This window comes from Cibotium barometz, chromosome 29 (genome assembly GCF_041138505.1).
Source record: "Cibotium barometz isolate CiBa-2024 chromosome 29, ASM4113850v1, whole genome shotgun sequence".
NCBI classification, from domain to species: domain Eukaryota; kingdom Viridiplantae; phylum Streptophyta; class Polypodiopsida; order Cyatheales; family Cibotiaceae; genus Cibotium; species Cibotium barometz.
In genome coordinates, this window is record NC_141074.1 from 49627812 (window position 1) to 49646008 (window position 18197).

The window sequence follows — 18197 nt, forward strand, 5'->3', positions numbered from 1 at the left end:
TCTCCTCCTTATACCGCGTTTGCTCTCCTAGTTGGAGATATCCACGAGTGATGTCGTCCTTGGCCTTTTCCTCGGGTGTTTTCTTGGCGTGAAGTTTTTATCCTTCTCGCCTCTTGAGGTGCTTTGGGAATCTTTCTTGTTGTCTTTGCTATTTTGAGCTCCCTTCCCTCCCTGAGATGATGACTGTTGGGGTGTGGAGCTAGCCTGATATGCGTGGGTTTACCTCCGTTTAGCGTCATTTCTTGATTCTGAGCGAGAGCGAGAGCAGGATTGTGGCTCGAAATTACGTACAGTAAACCTAAAGTTAGTATCCAAACCTCAAATAAAATGTTTCAATTTATCCTCCTCGGATATACCTAATTGCTGGGTTGACGTAACAACTTTGTTGGAGTATGTTAGCAAGGGTGACCCATTTTAGGAGTCTGTAAAACTCATCCTCAAGGTTGGTCATGTATTGGAAACTGTTTTTTGAGATCAGACACGAAGGTGTACCATACATACTGTGGAGCCTGTGTGATCTGGTCTACATGTAGACTCAACCAATGCTGCCACCAAGTGACCGCTTCGTCGGAAACGTGACATGGGCTGGAGCCTGGCCTTTGGCTGGCCCATAGGCTTGCATAACATGCATCTAAGCTTCTACATGCTTGCTAATGCACTGTCTAAAGCTAAGGTTGACATCTACACGAACCCATCTGATGAATTCTCCATGTGGATAAGAGGATTGACAAATGCAGACTCTCTATGGCTGTGGAGACTGGCCTATGTAGCTCGTGCCTGACATGTCTTGGACTGGGGCTCACAATGGGGTCATGGCATACAACAAAAAAGGTATTCCTACTGAATGAATGTTGCACTGATGTAGAGGTAGTGTGTCACATAGCACTCTAGTGCAGGGTGCACGTGACACATACATAAGTGAGTATTTACACACTTACAAGGGCTGTTCACACATGGACACAAGTGGGTACAGAAATGGGGGTACATGTATACGAGAGATACACACACAAACTTCAAATACCCAACAAACCCCCCCAACCACCCCCAACCCCTTGGAGCGAACGTGGTACACAAGAAAAGATGCTACCACCTACCCCATCCATGCTGCCTCAGAGCAAGGCTCACTGTGTGTCACCTCCCGTGCCATGGTCACAGAGTCTCTCTAGTCAGGGTTTTGGACCGAGGTAGTGAGGTCAGCACTTCCCGGGCAGAGAATCCAACAAAACTCACACACCATTAAAAGGAGGGCTTAAAAGCCCAATCATAGTCTTCCTTGTTGTTGAGGAAAACTTTGCTGTGTTGATTTCTTCAATTGGCTCCTCTTCTTCAGCTATCAGATTTGCATGGTGCTTCTCCTGCTCTTTCTCAAGATTTTAAAGCATTGTGACTTCTTGTGTCCCAAATGTTGACAGTATCTGCACTATTTTTTTGTTGGATCTCCAGTTCTGTGCTCCAGCAAAGACCTTATCATCCGTGAGGCTGCTGCTAGATGCTTGGCCATCTTTGATTCTCCGGTCTTTTTCTATAAGCAATGCTACCATGTCCACAAATGTCATTGAAGCTAGAATAGAGTAACGTCTTGCATACTTTTTGTAAGAACAACCATTTTATCTTCATCATTAGGCTCACACTTCAAGCTAGTGAGCTGCTGAACTAATGAGTAGAACTATGCAAGATGGTCACTTAATTCTACACTGTTTTCCATCTTCAGATCATAAAATTTAAGCTTCAAAAATACTTTGAAATTAGTGATTTTGTTTCCAAAGATAACGTCTAACTTGCTCTAGATTTAGTTGGTTGATTTGAAGTCGACATGATGCATGAGTGAATCTGCAAGTCCGAGGCTGATGATGGCGATTGCCTGTTGATGGCGTTGCCTCCAAGTTTTCAACTCTGATCCCTCAGCTGGAGGACATTCCCATTGTCAGAGACAATCTCCCACAGTCCTTCCCGCATCAAGAGTAAGTGCATGTTGGTCTGCCATGTTGGAAACCCAAGTCCTGAGGACTTGTCCATAAGATGGATGCTTGATGAGGTGGCCCGATCCATTTTGAAGTTTTATGCAGAGCGTACAAAGGCTGGAAGTAGGTGGGAAAAGGCTCTGCAGGTCGGCTCATGGTGAGCTAGAGCAGGCATTAGAGGGCGTCGATGGCAGAGATACAAGGGGTTTCACAGAGGTGCAGAAGAGCAGGATCCCCAAAAACGCAGCCACAGATCTGATTGAAACGTAGCCATGGCTGGCATAGATGAAGCTGGCGTAGGGGGGCAGAACAAGCCAGGCAATGACCACCAGGAGCTGGGTGGCGGCGGCGGTTCTGTGTCCCCAACAAAGGAATTAAGTGGTGGCTCACTTCAGAGGGTCCGGATCATTGGCTTCCATGAGCACTGGTGGCACATCGAACCCCCTCTGTCGTAGGTAGCCCGAGACAGGTCCTGGAGACTCTGGCTTTGGGAGAGCTGACCCTTGATGCGGATTGGTTGGGACCCCAGTGAGGCGTTTAGCCCTGAGAGCCCCACCACCCCCTTTTTTCACTATTCGGTGAGGCTAGGCCGTCGGATACAGAAGCATGAGATTGATGGTACACCCACTTCAGCAGATCATGGGTCCTCCCAAGACATCTCGCCTAGCTTCCTCAGAGACTATTGGAAGGATAGCTTCCACCTTGGAAAGGTCACTTTGTTTCTCTGGCAGGGGGCTCATAGGAGTTTAGTAGTGGGCATGTGGCTGGCTATTGGGGGTTGTCCAGCGCAGTGCATTAGATGCAGCCACCTGTAGGAGTTGCAGCGACACTGCCTTTGGGACCCCAAAGCGCAGCAGGTATGGCAGAGGATTCTTCGGCTATTCACCACCAGGGCCCGCCCTCCACTATGAGACAGCTGCTGGCCAGGCCCTCTGGCTCACACACTGCAGGATAGAGTCAATCCCCACCCCTGGCTCTCCATCAGAGAGAGGCTGGCACTTGTCAGAGTTGCGCGTGCCCCCCCCCCCCCCCCCCAGCCTCTCCTCCCCTCCCCTCTTGTATGAGGTAGTTTCCCTCTGAGAATGCCAGCCATGGAGGGGCCTATCCTCCCCTGGGCTTTATCCTCTTTTAGAGGTTGTCACTGTATTTCGGTCTACTGGCTGGTTTTTCATATGACTAATAGAAGGACCCTTTTCCCGGGGAAAAAAATTTTGTTTGATAATAACTTGAAGTGTCTTTCATACGCCATTGCCTAATAGTTCCTCTCTCGTCTTTTTCTATAACTGGATGTGCAGGTGCGTTGATTTGGACAACTGTGTGTATCAACTGGTGGGTGTAGTTGAGCATGGAGGCACTATGAGGGGCGGCCATTATATAGCATATGTAAGGGGACCATGTCTGGAGGAAACACGTGAGTCCATGGACCATGGCAATAAGGACTTCTGGTATTATGTAAGTGACTCAAGTGTCCGCAAAGCTACACTGCAAGCCGTCCTTAACAGTGAAGCTTATCTTCTTTTCTATGAGAAGTGTAAATTGAAGGAAGAGAGCTGACTTACATGCACATATCAGGTCATGTACTGCATTTGAGCCAGAGATGGGTGTTAACTCCTGTGCTACTGTTTTCACTATATTGTTTCTCTATACATTCATTTTGAATTTCTTTGCTCTGGAATGGGCTATTACCAGAAAGCTCTTGAGCCAGCTTTTACATGATGTGAGAATCATCAGCACAAGGAAGCTGATGCATGGAAAGTTTCGTTTCAGCATGGCAATTTATCATGCTGGATTTGATATTAAAAAGCATACGGAGAAACACTATAGTTTCATTCATGTGGGGAAAATTTTGATCACGAAAGCTGTATAGCTGGTTGGACATTGCACTCGAGAACCAAGTGGCTCGGGACAATGTTAAACAAATCATACACTTTGAAGTATCACCGGAGGAGGCCCTTGCACTGATTTATGCTTGTGGCATCCACATGCTTTTCATTGACTAAATAATTTATTGAGCTGTGATGGGTTTTGGGCCCATTGGAGCTGGCTTTTTATGCCAATCAGGGGCTATAACATGAATGACACAGTAATTGTGTTTGTGTATTTGCATCATTTATGCACTCGGTTGTGTATTGCATTGCTTGAGGTAAATGATTGCCCAAGCCATAGCATGCTCACAGTCAGCAGACTATTGTCAAGTTAATGTTATTCGTAGATGTAGCATGATATTTAAGCACACTTTGTGTACTGGACATGGTCTTTCCTCAGCATGGGCGAGCAAAGTTGAGGTGGGTTTGTATTTGTTTGGGCTGGGGTTGAGCATCTGTGCTTGCACAACCAAGCAAACAAGTGCCCAAAGATACAGGGTGAAGTAGGAGTTGGTCATATGATAGGCTTGCCACTTTATGTGTGCTAGACCTTGAAGGCAGTCCCTTTCATCAGCTTCAAGAATTTTTTGGGCCAAATGCATGTGTATCTCACCGTGCTTGGTCCGTTCATGCGTGATTGCCCATGGTTTTGCATTCTAGGAACCATCATCTGGGTACCATGTGGCAACTTTGGTTCACATTTTAATCTGAAGCCTCTGTTTACTCTTTAATAACCTTGCGTAATTTCATTTATCATTGCTGAAAAGTATTTTCAATGGAAAAATCCTCCTCTTTTTTATGGAACCCTCCCTACTGTTCTAAGGAGCAAGCAAATTGACAATCGCAGACACTAAATCTCATGCTTACTCATTCATCCCCTTGTGATCTGTCCTTGAGAAACAAGTGGATGATTTTTATTCATCCCCTTCCTTGAGACACTCCTGAGGGCATTGTTTGCACATGTTAATCTTGCACAATTCATCTATTGTTGTTTTGAGCATTTGCGGCATCGACATCTGCAAGGCTGCAACAAACATCTCCGTATGGAAGATTATCATTCATCCCCTTGTTGATCCTCCTTGAGACACTTCTGAGGCACGCAGTGCATTGTAGCATTGTTTTCACACATTAGGCTTGCATGCCCTATGAGGACTAGAGATGTCTAGGCATGTATTTATTGGAGCCTAGTTGCCATAGAGAGGTATTGCTGAGGTAGCAGATAGCCAATAAAGTGACTCCTAGACCTCCATAGCTTTCTTTTGGGTCACAACCATGGATTATGGTGGCGGTCGATAGGTGCAGCAACATGAACAACCTAGTCTACGATGGCCTACATGGACACGTGATCGGGTCTCACCGCTCTACTGAGTAAACTGCAGATCCTTTGACGATATGGGGAGCTCCCATCCCTTTAGATCTTTTGAAGACGTCTCTCTCTCTCTCTCTCTCTTTCTCTCTATTCAAAGACGTTAATATAACATTTCATCTCATTTTCTCTCTCTATTCGGGACATCCTCTAGTGACATAGAGTCTCTGTCTTGAGTAGTGGACATTCCCTCCATGTATATGGTCATAGAGGAGGACACAAGATGAGCACCATTGGTTGTACTGACCTTTTCATTGTACATGTGGCCCTTGTAGTATACACAATGAGGCTTATGTAACAATTTTTGGTCAGACCCATTGGGTCTATCAAACATTAGCAAAATCTTCTCTCTCTCTCTCTCTCTCTCTCTCTCTCTCTCTTTGTTAGCATGCATGTTCATGCATGCATGGATCCCTCACATACCCACTCGTACATGTGCATATGCACCACAACCCCTTGTATGTGGTAGTGAAATGTGTAACGGTAGCTTTTAGGAAGCACATTTTTTTTTTGGGCGATTTCTAGAGTTTGAGAAATGATTGAAAAGGCCACCCTCAAAGAGCTCCAAAGAGGCATTTAAACAAGTAGCTTTTCTAAAGTGATTTTTTTGAAGGAGGTTAAAAATGACAAGCTTTGGTTTTTCCTAATACAAACCACCACCAAGTGGAACTTAAGATTCTTAGATAAAAACACATTGTAGAATAAACCCTTTTTTTGGGGGGAAAAGCAACTTATTTATGGATTAAAAAACCACTCAAGGTTTCTTTTTTCTTGGAAGGGTGATTTTTTGTGAGGTTACTTTTCAAAATTTCTTCTTGTGTATATAACATGCCTACGGGAATCAAATAAATTGGTAGAGCTAATAATCAAAACCTCTAGTAAATGTAGACTATAAGTTGACCTTATAAGAAAATGGTCAGTGTATGTGGATGATATTACACCTTTTTTATATTAATGATGCCACTATGTGATGTGCAAATGCAACACCCACTTACTCGCTATCAATGATAACGCTTGCATTTTGCCATCCATTTGAAGGGATTTCTTAATTTTCTAAATTCTATTTATGTCTCCATTGAAACTTCCCATTGCTTTATTGCCCTATAATGAACTCATTTTGACTTACTTTATCTATCATGTGTGTTTGTGCACGCGCGCGCGCGTGTGTGCGCATGCACATGTGCATGTTTGTTCATTAATACATGATAGTGAGAGTTCCTTAGATAACATAACACTATTGATATCATTACCTACTACAGACACATTTAGCCTTACAAGGTTGCCAATGATTTAGCCTTATTTGAATATGGGGTAAGAACATCCTCATGGTCTATAGCACCAAATTGCATTTGAGTTAATAAATGGAGATCCCCCTTAGTCTTGGGTCTGGACATGTCATTGTATTGAACATTATTGGAAGGACAAGGTTGGCACCAAGAGAGAGGCTAGCTATCACTAAGGCAAGGCACGCCCATTTTGGAGAAGATTCAATAGGATGAGGTACTATAGAAATCTTTGTTTAGAATGTAATAAATTTTATAAGGATAAGTTTGTGAGACCCAAAACATGAAAACAACTTATTGCACCACAAGTACCTTAGCTAAGGGAGAATGATGGTCCATTAGCCCATAACATCGCAAGGGCTTCCACCTTCTCACGAGAATGTGTTTAAAATTAAGAGAAATAGGATAATTCATTAAGTTACAACTTATTGCACAACAAATACCTTAGCTAAGGGAGAATGATGTTCCATTAGCCCATAACATCGCATGGGCTAAAATTAAGAAAAATAGGATAATTCATTAAGTTACAAATCAAATTGCTTGGGCTACATTTATTTTCTTAATTATGTATTCTACATAACATTGATCTTCAATAAATGATAAGATTTAAAAAAATATAAAAACCTTATTTCCTTTGATTCTTCTCTTTTTCGTATGTATGATTTTCTTCTTTGTGATTATGAGGGATAAAGAGGAAAAAAGATAGTCATATATATATATATATATCTATATATATATATATATATCTATATCTATATCTATATATATATATCTATATCTATATCTATATATATATATCTATATCTATATATATATATATATATATATATATATATATATATCTATATCTATATATATATATATATATATCTATATCTATATATATATATATATATATATCTATATATATATATATATATATATATATATATATATAGCATAACTTACTCCCTCTCCACGTGGCCAAGGTGTCCTTATTAACTTAATGAGACCTTCGATCTTTTTGTGCCATTCTCCAGGGTTCATTATGAAGATTCCATGTGTTGCCATGTCTTTGTCTTCAAATGAATTGCTTTGAACACCTCTTCTTGGACTACAAGCCACACAAATACTTGATCTTTGAACAATCTGTAGACAATCTATGGACAAATATTCGATCTTTGGAGAATCTGTGAACACATACTTGATGTCTATCCTTTGGTCCACAACATCTTGGCAACCATCCAAGTGAAATATATACATGAGAAGCCAATCTTCCTGTAAGAATGTGTACCATAGAGCTTTGTCACCTTGTGCATCCAAAGATAAGACTTGTTCATTATCACATACGAACCCTCCAATAAGCAGCTTATCATTATTTTCATGAGAATTTGTATACCCCCCCCTGTACCTTCTTCCTAAGGTGTCCTTTTTCATTATCACGTACGAACCCTCCAATAAGCAGCTTATCATTATTTTCATGAGAATTTGTATCCCCCCTTGTACCTTCTTCCTAAGGTGTCCTTATAAACTTAATGAGGCCTTCGATCTTTTTGTGCCACTCCTCCAGAGTTCATGATGAAACTTCCATGTGGAGCAATGTCTTTGGCTTTAAATGAATTGCTTTGAACACCTCTTCTTGGACTACAAGCCACACAAGTACTTGATCTTTGGACAATCCCGAACATATACTTGATGTCTATCCTTTGGTCCACAACATGTTGGTGACTATCCAAGTGAAATATGTACATGTTGAAGCACCACCACATTGTTCATGTAGACCATAACCCAAGTGCCTTTCTTGAGAAGCTAATCTTTCTCCAAGAATGTGTACCCCATAGAGCTTTGTCACCTTGTGCATCCAAAGATAAGCCTTCTTCATTATCACGTACGAACCCTTCAATAAGCATCTCATCATTGTTTTCATGAGTACCTTCTTCTCCTAAGGTGTCCTTAGTAACTTAGTGAGGCCTTCGATTTTTTTGTGCCGTTATCCACGGTTCATGATGAAGCTTCCATGTGGATCCATGTCTTTGTCTTCAAATGAATTGCTTTGAACACCCCTTCTTAGACTACAAGCCACACACATACTTGATCTTTGGATAATCCATGAACATATACTTGATGTCTATCCTTTGGTCCACAATATCTTAGTAACCATGCAAGTGAAATACGTACATGTTGAAGCACCACCACATTGTTCATAGACCAAAATTCAAGCACCTTTGTGTTGAGAGGGTAATCTTTACCCACATAGAGCTTTGTCACCTTGCGTATCCAAAGATAAGCCTTGTTCATTATTACATATGAACCCTCCAATAAGCATCTCATCATTGTTTTCATGAGTAGGTGTACCCCCCCTTGGTACCTTCATATCCTTGCCTTGAATTTTATTATCAATTTCATGGACATGTTCATCAAGAAGATAAGAGCGTTTCCAAAACCCTTCATTAGCACATAATCTAGAGAAATCATCCAAGCCCTCATTTAAAATATCATCATCATAAAAAAATTTTATGGAGTGGTTCAACTCCATCTCTAAAAGTTTCCATGGAACCCCCCAAACTTTGGCCTGTAAATAAACCATAACATCAATGGATAAATCCCTAATGGTATCAAGTGAATAAAAAACACACGAGCTATAGCAAGCTTCGTTACATTATTTATACTCAACAATTCGTTTTATTCGTTTACAGTGGTCGAATTATATGTTTAGTTCATTGTTCACTCGCATTATTTGTTAACACTAGTTTGGTAGTAGCTGAGCAGGGCATGAATATGTCTTTTTAGGGGTTTGCTAAAAAAATTCATATCTTGTGAATTGGAGTAGTATTTTAGCATTTCTCTTCTAAGGCATGTATTCATGAATGTGCTCAATCTTAGAAAATTATTAAAATAATCAAAATAACCTTAAATATAAGTGATAAATAATCATAAGTAGAGATATATCCAGCATTATAATCCAAGCAGGTTACGAATTTACAAAGTAGGTTCCTACTACATGTAAGAAAAAAATGATCTCGCCTAGTTATAAATTTGTTATAAATCTTATATAATATTTAAAAGATGAGAGATAGATTTTTCATGATAAAAATATTGCATTAATAATTAATTCAATTAATTTTCCTTCTTAGAATCTCTTTTTTAGTTGTTGAGTCTTTGACACCCAAAATACAACAATAGTGTGAGCTTATATGCTGATTTACTTTAGTTATACTAATAACTCAATGTCTCCACTAAAGTAATTGGTCAAGAATTTATATCTAAACATTTTAATTTAGTTGAAAAACAAGGTGATGGTCTCAAATTTCAAAACTGCATTGATAACAAAATATCGTATATGAACACTTGCTTACATTTGGATTATCTAGTGAGAAACTTATAAAAAATAATGTGTATTATTATATAAAATGACTAGATATTCCACTTAAAGCCTTATGAGATGTTTAAAAATGCATAAAGTAGTCTCTCATTCTATAGTAATGAATATCGTTTAAAATTGATAAACTTTTGTCTAAAACAAAGTGCTTAAAAGGATATGTGTATATGTAATTGGCTCTCACAAAATGCACCAGCAAAGCATAACATGTGTGCAGAATTTGGTTCTAGTCTATGATTGTTTGATTAGCTATAAAATCCTCAAAGTCAAATTTTTTTGAGACAGCTAAATACCTTAGAATTTTCATTAAGACCTAAATTTTCAAGTTCTAATTGATTTTTGAGCCTAAGATGGATTGTACTACACCTTATATATGTTTGTGAGGTAATGCACATCCAAAAACTTTGGAAAGCAATGAGAAATTGGCTAATTAAAGCCTTTGATCCAAATATAGTACAAACAGCTCTGCATTATGACAATTGAATTTATCCTATGAATTCTTATCGAATTGAAAAGCCTAGAGGTAACCAATGTGATCCCAAAAAGTCCCAGTTTTCCTTCAGATGATATAAAAAAAGGAAACGTTTGATTTTCATTATCCATGTGTTCCAAATAATTCCATAAAGTTAGTTAGTAAGGACATAAATATGTCCATGGACACTTTTATGTCCTATTACCAAACTAGTATTAAACATATAGTATTATAAAAGGGCTAGATTATAAGTTTATGCATCTTCAATCCACTATAAGGTTCAAAATGAAAATATTTTTGATGTCCTTGAAGCTTAGCAAGAAGTTATGTGGAAAGGATGGCAAGGCATCAACAATCTATAATAAATCACAAGATCTTAAAAATATGATCCCTTATGTCTTTTAATTATTATCTTTCTAACATATGATAGCCTCCTTATGATTTTGAGGCAATAAGATCAATTAAAATCATATATAGACATGTGTCCTCTCAACTTAGCTCGGTCATTATGAAGAATAGACATGCCATGACTTGCTGGGCTGGTAGTACCAAAGGTGGATAAGACAATTGAGGTGGTCTATACTACATACCTCATGGTAAAGGGCTTTAATAGGTAGGCATTGGACCTTGTGCCTATTGAGGAGTGACTATGGGGTTGGGTTGCCTTGACATGAGGAGCATTTGTTCTGGTGCTAGAGTCCACCTGGTGGTTTCCTTAGTACCAACAATAAGATGTGCCATGGTTCCCATGGAGCTAGCAATCTCTAGGCTTGAGTATTGGACACTCCATACTTGTATGAGTTTGATGGAAAATTGTGCAATAAACGTATCTTTTCATGAGAATAGGTGTGGGTGTCTTGCTTGAGCGAAATTGACCAGGCCTTGGAGTTGCCCTTAGGACTAACCTTGCCACTGCTAGCCTAAACGGTTGAGCAGATATCTATCAACTCATCCATTCTCATGTCCTTGACCATGACTTTGGTTGGTGCTGGTTGCCGATGAGGCTTTGGATGATGCATCCACTATCTCTTGGTTCGGGTGGATGACTTCTACATCCTTGTCTTGCAGATTATCTACCAAGTCTAGCATGGCATCACTCATGGTGGAAGATGTAGTGCCTAGACCTCTAGGGATAGTTGTGAAGCCTCTTCCTCTTAAGATTGATCATCATGAAGAATCAACCGATGTGCGATAAATCATCCAGCCTTTCTCTAAAGAGGTGATGTATCTTATGTGGAGATACTTGGTTCTGGCAATGTAATCTCAGTGCATTGTTTCTCCCTCCTCCTGCTTGAGGTTATATATCCGTGAAATGGGGATCCATTTAGCTCCATTGTGCAAGAATCCCATGATGAAAGTATGTCTCACCTTGTAGAGCTAGCCTTTTCAAGTGGATTTAGGGATTTAAACCATTAACTTGCTTTGCCTTCAAGTCAATGTCTGAATGAGCACCTCTTGGGGGATCATTAATATGTCCCATCATGGACTTGCAAATTTGATAGGTACTAAATAGGATCTCTCTTGGTGTGGTAGCTCTTGGGGGATCATTAATCCGTCCCATGGCCTTGCAAATTTGATAGGTACTAAATATGATCTCTCTTGGTGGTAGCTCTTGGGGGATCATCAATCTATCCCATTGCCTCACAAATTTGATCAAACTTTTCTAGGTACTAAATGAGATCTCCAGTTTCATCAAATTTTATTTTGAATGGGATCTTCCATCAAACTTTTCCAGGTATTGAATGGGATCTCCAGTTCCATCAAATTTGGTCATCATCCTTGAGGCTTGGTTGTGCCTAACTATGAGCCTCTAGGTATTGTGTTTTCTCATAACCCCCTTCCCATATTTTAAACACCATCCTTAGCATGTCTTCTATGTATTCATGTGTGACAAGGGAACATAAGAAGGTGGTTGCACAAAACCATTTGTTTTAAGGTATGTTATCTTTTTTCCTATGGGGTTGGGTTGTGTAGTTTCCAGTGGTACTTTTCCTCCATGGTTGGCCTAGTTTTGAGGCAGCGGACTCATACATATGAGAATGCTCTCGTAGTTTTAGACATTGGCTCTTTACACTTCCCCGTGCTCCCTTATCCAAATGGAGAAGAATTGGAACTTGGTTCCATGGGGTGAAGATGCTTCTATGAAAAGCTCATGTAGAGATCAGGACTCCCTACTTGTGCTATGTGCACTTGTTGTTATATTGTGGAACACTTGTCCTTGTGGTACAACAAAAGAGACATGTCCTAATTTTCGTAAACGGTTGTTGGATTACTTGTTGGTCATTTTTTGCTTGGGATAAACCCAGCTCAAGGTCATTTGATACCAAATGTTTAAAAGACTATAGTGTCTCGACATGGTTTGATCCCTTCCTATGGGAGCAAATCTTGAGGTTCCTGATCTTGCTTCCGCTCCTTCTTCATTGGAGCTATGCCCAAAGATAGGCCACTTGTATGCCTTCTTCATAAAATTTATGACATTGTTGATAGAGCCAATTGGTAATTTATGACATTGTTGATAGAGCCAATTGGTAATTTCGAAGCTTGGAGGATCATGGTGCCTCTTATTTCTAGGGGTTATGTTGTTCCTCCACTCATGTTTCTTGGCTCATTTCTTCCCAATTCTCCTTGCTTGAGGTGGATCCAATAGATTCAATGGAATCTAGCCTTCTTAAAAGGGAGCACTTTGTAGTGTTGGTTGTTTGCTAGGATTAAAGACTTTGGTGGATTTGAGGAAGTGTGGTTTAATGCATGACAATTGACTATATTATTATTTCCAATAATTAGTCTAGATTAGGGTTTACATCAAAGGTCCTTCTAGTGTTTCTGGTGTAGGTGTGAAAATGGTTTCAAACTCTTATTTTTAAAATACTAGGCTCGCCAGTCTAGGCTCACATCTATGGGTTTATGTATGTCAGTCTAGGCTCACATCTATGGGTTTATGTCTACAGGTTCATGTATGTCCATGTTCACACCTCTAGATTCATAACTAAAGGCTCACGTATCCAAGCTCATGCCTCTAGACTCACATATATAGATAGGCTCATGTATCCAGTCTAGGATACTAGGCTCGCCAGTCTAGGCTCACATCTATGGGTTTATGTCTACAGGTTCATGTATGTCCATGTTCACACCTCTAGATTCATAACTGAAGGCTCACGTATCCAAGCTCATGCCTCTAGACTCACATATATAGATAGGCTCATGTATCCAAGTTCATGCTTCTAGACTCATGTCTACAAGTTCACATCTATAGGCTCACATGTGTAGGTTCACGTATCTAGGTTTATGCCTGTAGGCTCAGATCACGTTTGCATGTTCACGTCCTTTTTGTATAAACTCAGCTCATGTACTTAACTTTTATGAAATAAGCCTACTTGGGCACATAAATCTAGGATTTGGGCCTTTGACAAGGTCCGTGTGTACTTATTAGGTAAAAATTGTACTTAAAAATCTCTAATAGTTTGTGAAGGACAATAATTTTCCTTGAATTATAGCTAGAATGATGGGAAAATCTTCCAAGAACATGAATAGGTATGTCTATAAGAGTCTTTAAGGTAGTAATAATTAATGTTAAATTTGTAGCAATGTGATGAGCTATGGTGGATCAAATGCTAGAATCAACATCATTAGAAAGGAGATTAGACGATAATTAAGATGTGATTAGTGAGCAATTAATCGATAGCTTAATGTAGGCATGGATAATAAAAAACCGGTAAATTCTCATTAGGCCAATACTTCAATTTATAGAGTTTACATCCAAGCATCTAATCCCACTGATCTCTCCTTGATTCACTCCACCTCTTTTGCTTAATTCTCTCCACCTCTTCCCAGAATATCTCCACACCTCCTAAATCTCCTCATGCTACCCTTTATTCTCTCCTAGTAGATACTTCTCACCTTTTCACAGCTTCTCTCACATTTACAGATTCTCTTTTACTAAGGGCTTGTTCCCGCACACACCCTTTTCACTTGTACATTTCAACACCTCCCCTCAAGTGAATACTTCTAACACACCTGGATCCTATACCAAGTTTCCCTCTTACTTGATAGTCTGCGACCAGTGCCTCAAGTCCCTAAACTTATAGTCCTTGACTCTCTCTCTCTCTCTCTCTCTCTCTCTCTCTCTCTCTCTCTCTATGTGTCCAAGGCTACTACAAGTGCCCGTGACCTTGACTAAAGTACTCATACATACATCTACCACATGGCCTACATCATCGGTGGCTCAGAGGTGGTTTTACTTTGTTGGGACAGGTTACATTGGGTTGTGGGGTTTCTCTCTCTCTCTCTCTCTCTCTCTCTCTCTCTCTCTCTCTCTCTCTCTCTCTCTCTCTCTCTCTTAGAAAAGATGATCTGACTCCACTTCCTTAGGAGCCTCCATAAAGTTTGCCGATGTCGTTTCTTCTCCACCACTGGGTTGCTGTAGATAGCAGTCTCTTGCCATGTGTCCTAGCTTCCCACAGTTGTGGCAAGTGAAGTTCCTTCCTCCTACTCTGCCTCTTCCTTGTCCTCGTCCTCGAGAGAATCCTCCTCGCGTGAAGATTGCTTTTTCTTCTCCAGTTGTTGAGTCTTGCCATTTCTTCTCTTTGACTCTGGTCTCTTGCTCTAGTAGAGCTCCTTCTATCTCGTGTAACTTCAATTCAGATACATTCTTTAATGTTGCTACAATGTTTTCATATTCACCTTTGTCCACACTCTTCAGAAGCACTGCTAGTGCCTCATCATCTTCTACCTTTTTGCCAATGGTTGACAGTTGTTGCTTAATGCTTTTATATCTGTTCAAGTGTGTGATTAAAGGTTCACTTTCCTTCATATCCAGTTTGTAGAATTGTATTAACAGATTTATCTTTGAATTTTTTGCTTGAGTGTAAAATAATTTATTGAGTTCATCCCATGCATCTTTTGCCCATTGTATCCCTATGATGTGATGAATGATTTCATCATTTAAACTGAGTGCGATAAGTCCTAATGCTTTCTCATTCTTGCTCTTCCACTCATTTTCCCCTCTCACCTCTGGGCATTCATCTCTTCCCTCAACTAGCCCCCACAGATTTTTCCTCATGAGCAAATACATGGTTTTTGTTTGCCATGTATAAAATTGCTCCCCATTAAATTTGGCTATCTCTTGTGCCGTACTCATGATGATGTGAAGGGGGTCTTACCTCTTGATCCAATTTCAAGATTCAAGGGCAGTGTCTACCCTTTTACAACTCAATTTGGTGTTTAGGTGATGATTACAACAGATTTATCAGCATACATTCACCAAAAATTACATTAAACCAGAAATTACATTAAACCAAGGGTAACAAATCTGTACGGAATGGTTAGAGTATCAAACCATCTCCGAATTGCAATATGAAGTTATAGGGATCTTTAGTATCAGATACCCACCAATGGTTAATTTGAACCCTCAATTTTACCAAAATACAATGATTAGTGTTGATTAATCACTGATTAGCAAATTAATCCTCTATTTTATGTACAAAAGACAGAGTATGTGGGGAGTCCAGATCTGGGGCCTTAGAGTTCAAATGAGCTCAAATCCTTTCAAGACCATCAATAGCAATTAGTCTAGTAGAGGTTTAAGCCAAGAAACACAAGATTTGACCAAACATTGAATGCTTAATCTCTGTTTTACCAAAGTCACCTGGCAGATTTTATGAAGAGCTTGGATCTCACTGTAGACTTGATCAAATCAAAAATTGTCTTCACCAGCTTGTAGAGCACCCTTGAAAACCCCTAGGGCCAAGAGGAATTAGAGCCATTTCATCTGGTTGCAGACAGGATCTCCAATTCTCTTCAGAAAAAAGGCACCAGTGATTTCACGATTTGTAGCTCTTGTGTAGAAGGTGGTTTGACGAATCTCTTTAATGGGCTAGAGCATGGGGCTTGTGGCTATGTGTGGCTAAAAGCTTGGAGGCTATTGTTAAGCCTAGAGGGAGATCAAGCCCCTCCACTAGCTGGGGGTGCAGAGAGCTTGTTGGAAAAAGACTAAAAAGTGATTATCTCTTAATCCTAATTAGCTAGGTGTTTAGCAACCTAATGGGATCATAAATTTGATGGATTCCAGGCTAGGTTCTGATACCATGTTAAATTTGCAGCAATGTGATGAGCTATGGTGGATCAAATGCTAGAATCAACATCATTAAAAAAGAGATTAGATGATAATTAAGATGTAATTAGTGAGCAATTAACTGATAGCTTAATGTAGGCATGGATAATAAAAAACTAGCAAATTCTCATCAGAAAAATGCCTCAATTTATAGAGTTTACATCCAAGCATCTAATCCCACTGATCTCTCCTTGATTCACTCCACCTCTTTTGATTGATTCTCTCCACCTCTTCCCAGAATATCTCCACACCTCCTAAATCTCCTCATGCTACCCTTTATTCTCTCCCAGTAGATACTTCTCACCTTTTCACAGCTTCTCTCACATTTACAGATTCTCTTTTACAGCCTCTAAGGGCTTGTTCCTGCCGCACACACCCTTTTCACTTGTATATTTCAACAATTAGTTGGTACAATGTTGGGTATACCTACCTCTCTAAACTCGTGTCTCTATGCTCATGTATGGAGGCTCATGTGTGTCCAGACTCACATCACATATGTCCAGACTCACAGCTCACATATGTCCATGTCTAGACTCATAGCTATACAAGTCTAGGTTCACAACTCATGTATGGAGGCTCACGTGTCCAAGCTCAGAGCTCACAAGTCGAGGATCACATTTCATGTGTCCATGTAGATTTACGTGGTCAGACTCACGTCTTTTTGCATGGGATTGTGGGCTCATGTCCCTAACCCGAGAGTTAGTGTATCTTGGTTTTTGGTAGTTTTTGAGGATTTTGGGCTTGATGGGGTGTGATTAATGGTCCTAATTCTAGAAAATGGCTTTTATACAAGTAATTAAGTATTTTTAGGACTATTTTTTATATATATATTTGCATGTTTCTTAGCTTGCAAAAAATGCATGAAAAAATACAAAAAAATATGAACATAATAATTCTATAAGAGGATACAAAAGAACACTCATAAGAAGTATGCTCTTTCATATCACACACTTTTAAAACTCAAATTGCATAATAATAGATATAGTGAAGAATGTTGTATTATTGAAGTGATACAATAGATAACAAAGCTCCACACTCGTGTGCTCCTATGAAGGGAGCTTCAATTGCAGATCTAGAACAGCTAAGACAAAGGTTGTATGCTAGTAGAAGCTAGGGAGTAAATTCATAGTGATGACTGATGAACTGTGTGGAGAAGGAGATAGCCATGAAGAACCACTACTAATAAGCTATCGATGGAGAAGGAGATGGCCATGAAGAACCACCCTTCAATATAAAAGGCTAATTCTATCTCGAAGTCAATGGGTAAAGAAATATCTTCTTTAATCTCAAGGGTAGTATGAAGAAATATCTTCTTTAATCTCAAGGGTAGTATGAAGAAAAAAAGAAGGTATACCAAAACAAAACGTCATCATGTGGAACAAGAAAAGTACTAAACATGATAATTCTTAACATTGATGACCAAACCCTCAACAAAGGTCAAGGCCACAAAGTGAACACCTAAGAAAAACCTCAAAGTAGATTAAGAATTATTGGGTGTACTAGTAATGGCACTAGAAGATCAAGGCTACTATGAAGTTGTAGCATAAATCTGTTGAAATATACAAGTGAATGGAACAAGCCCTTGGCTAGAGGCTATAAAAGAGAATCTGTAAATGTGAGAAAACCTGTGAAAAGGTGAGAAGTATCTGCTAGGAGAGAATAAAGGGTAGCATGAGGAGATTTAGGAGGTGTCGAGATATTGTGGGAGAGGTGGAGTGAATCAAGGAGAAATCAGTGGGATTAGATGCTTGGATGTAACTCTATAAATTGAGGCATTGGCCTA

The 18197-nt window shown here is 39.7% G+C and overlaps 1 protein-coding gene across 1 annotated transcript in view; it reads left to right on the forward strand.

Moving 5' to 3' along the window:
- Positions 1-4205, forward strand: part of LOC147622306 (ubiquitin carboxyl-terminal hydrolase 2-like) — a 34246-nt gene extending 30041 nt beyond the window's left edge. Inside the window, exon 2 of the mRNA XM_086823408.1 lies at positions 3257-4205. Coding sequence (XP_086679534.1) covers positions 3257-3515 — 259 coding nt within the window. The 3' untranslated portion in view covers positions 3516-4205. The remainder of the gene's footprint in view (positions 1-3256) is intronic.
- The last annotated feature ends 13992 nt before the right edge of the window (positions 4206-18197 follow it).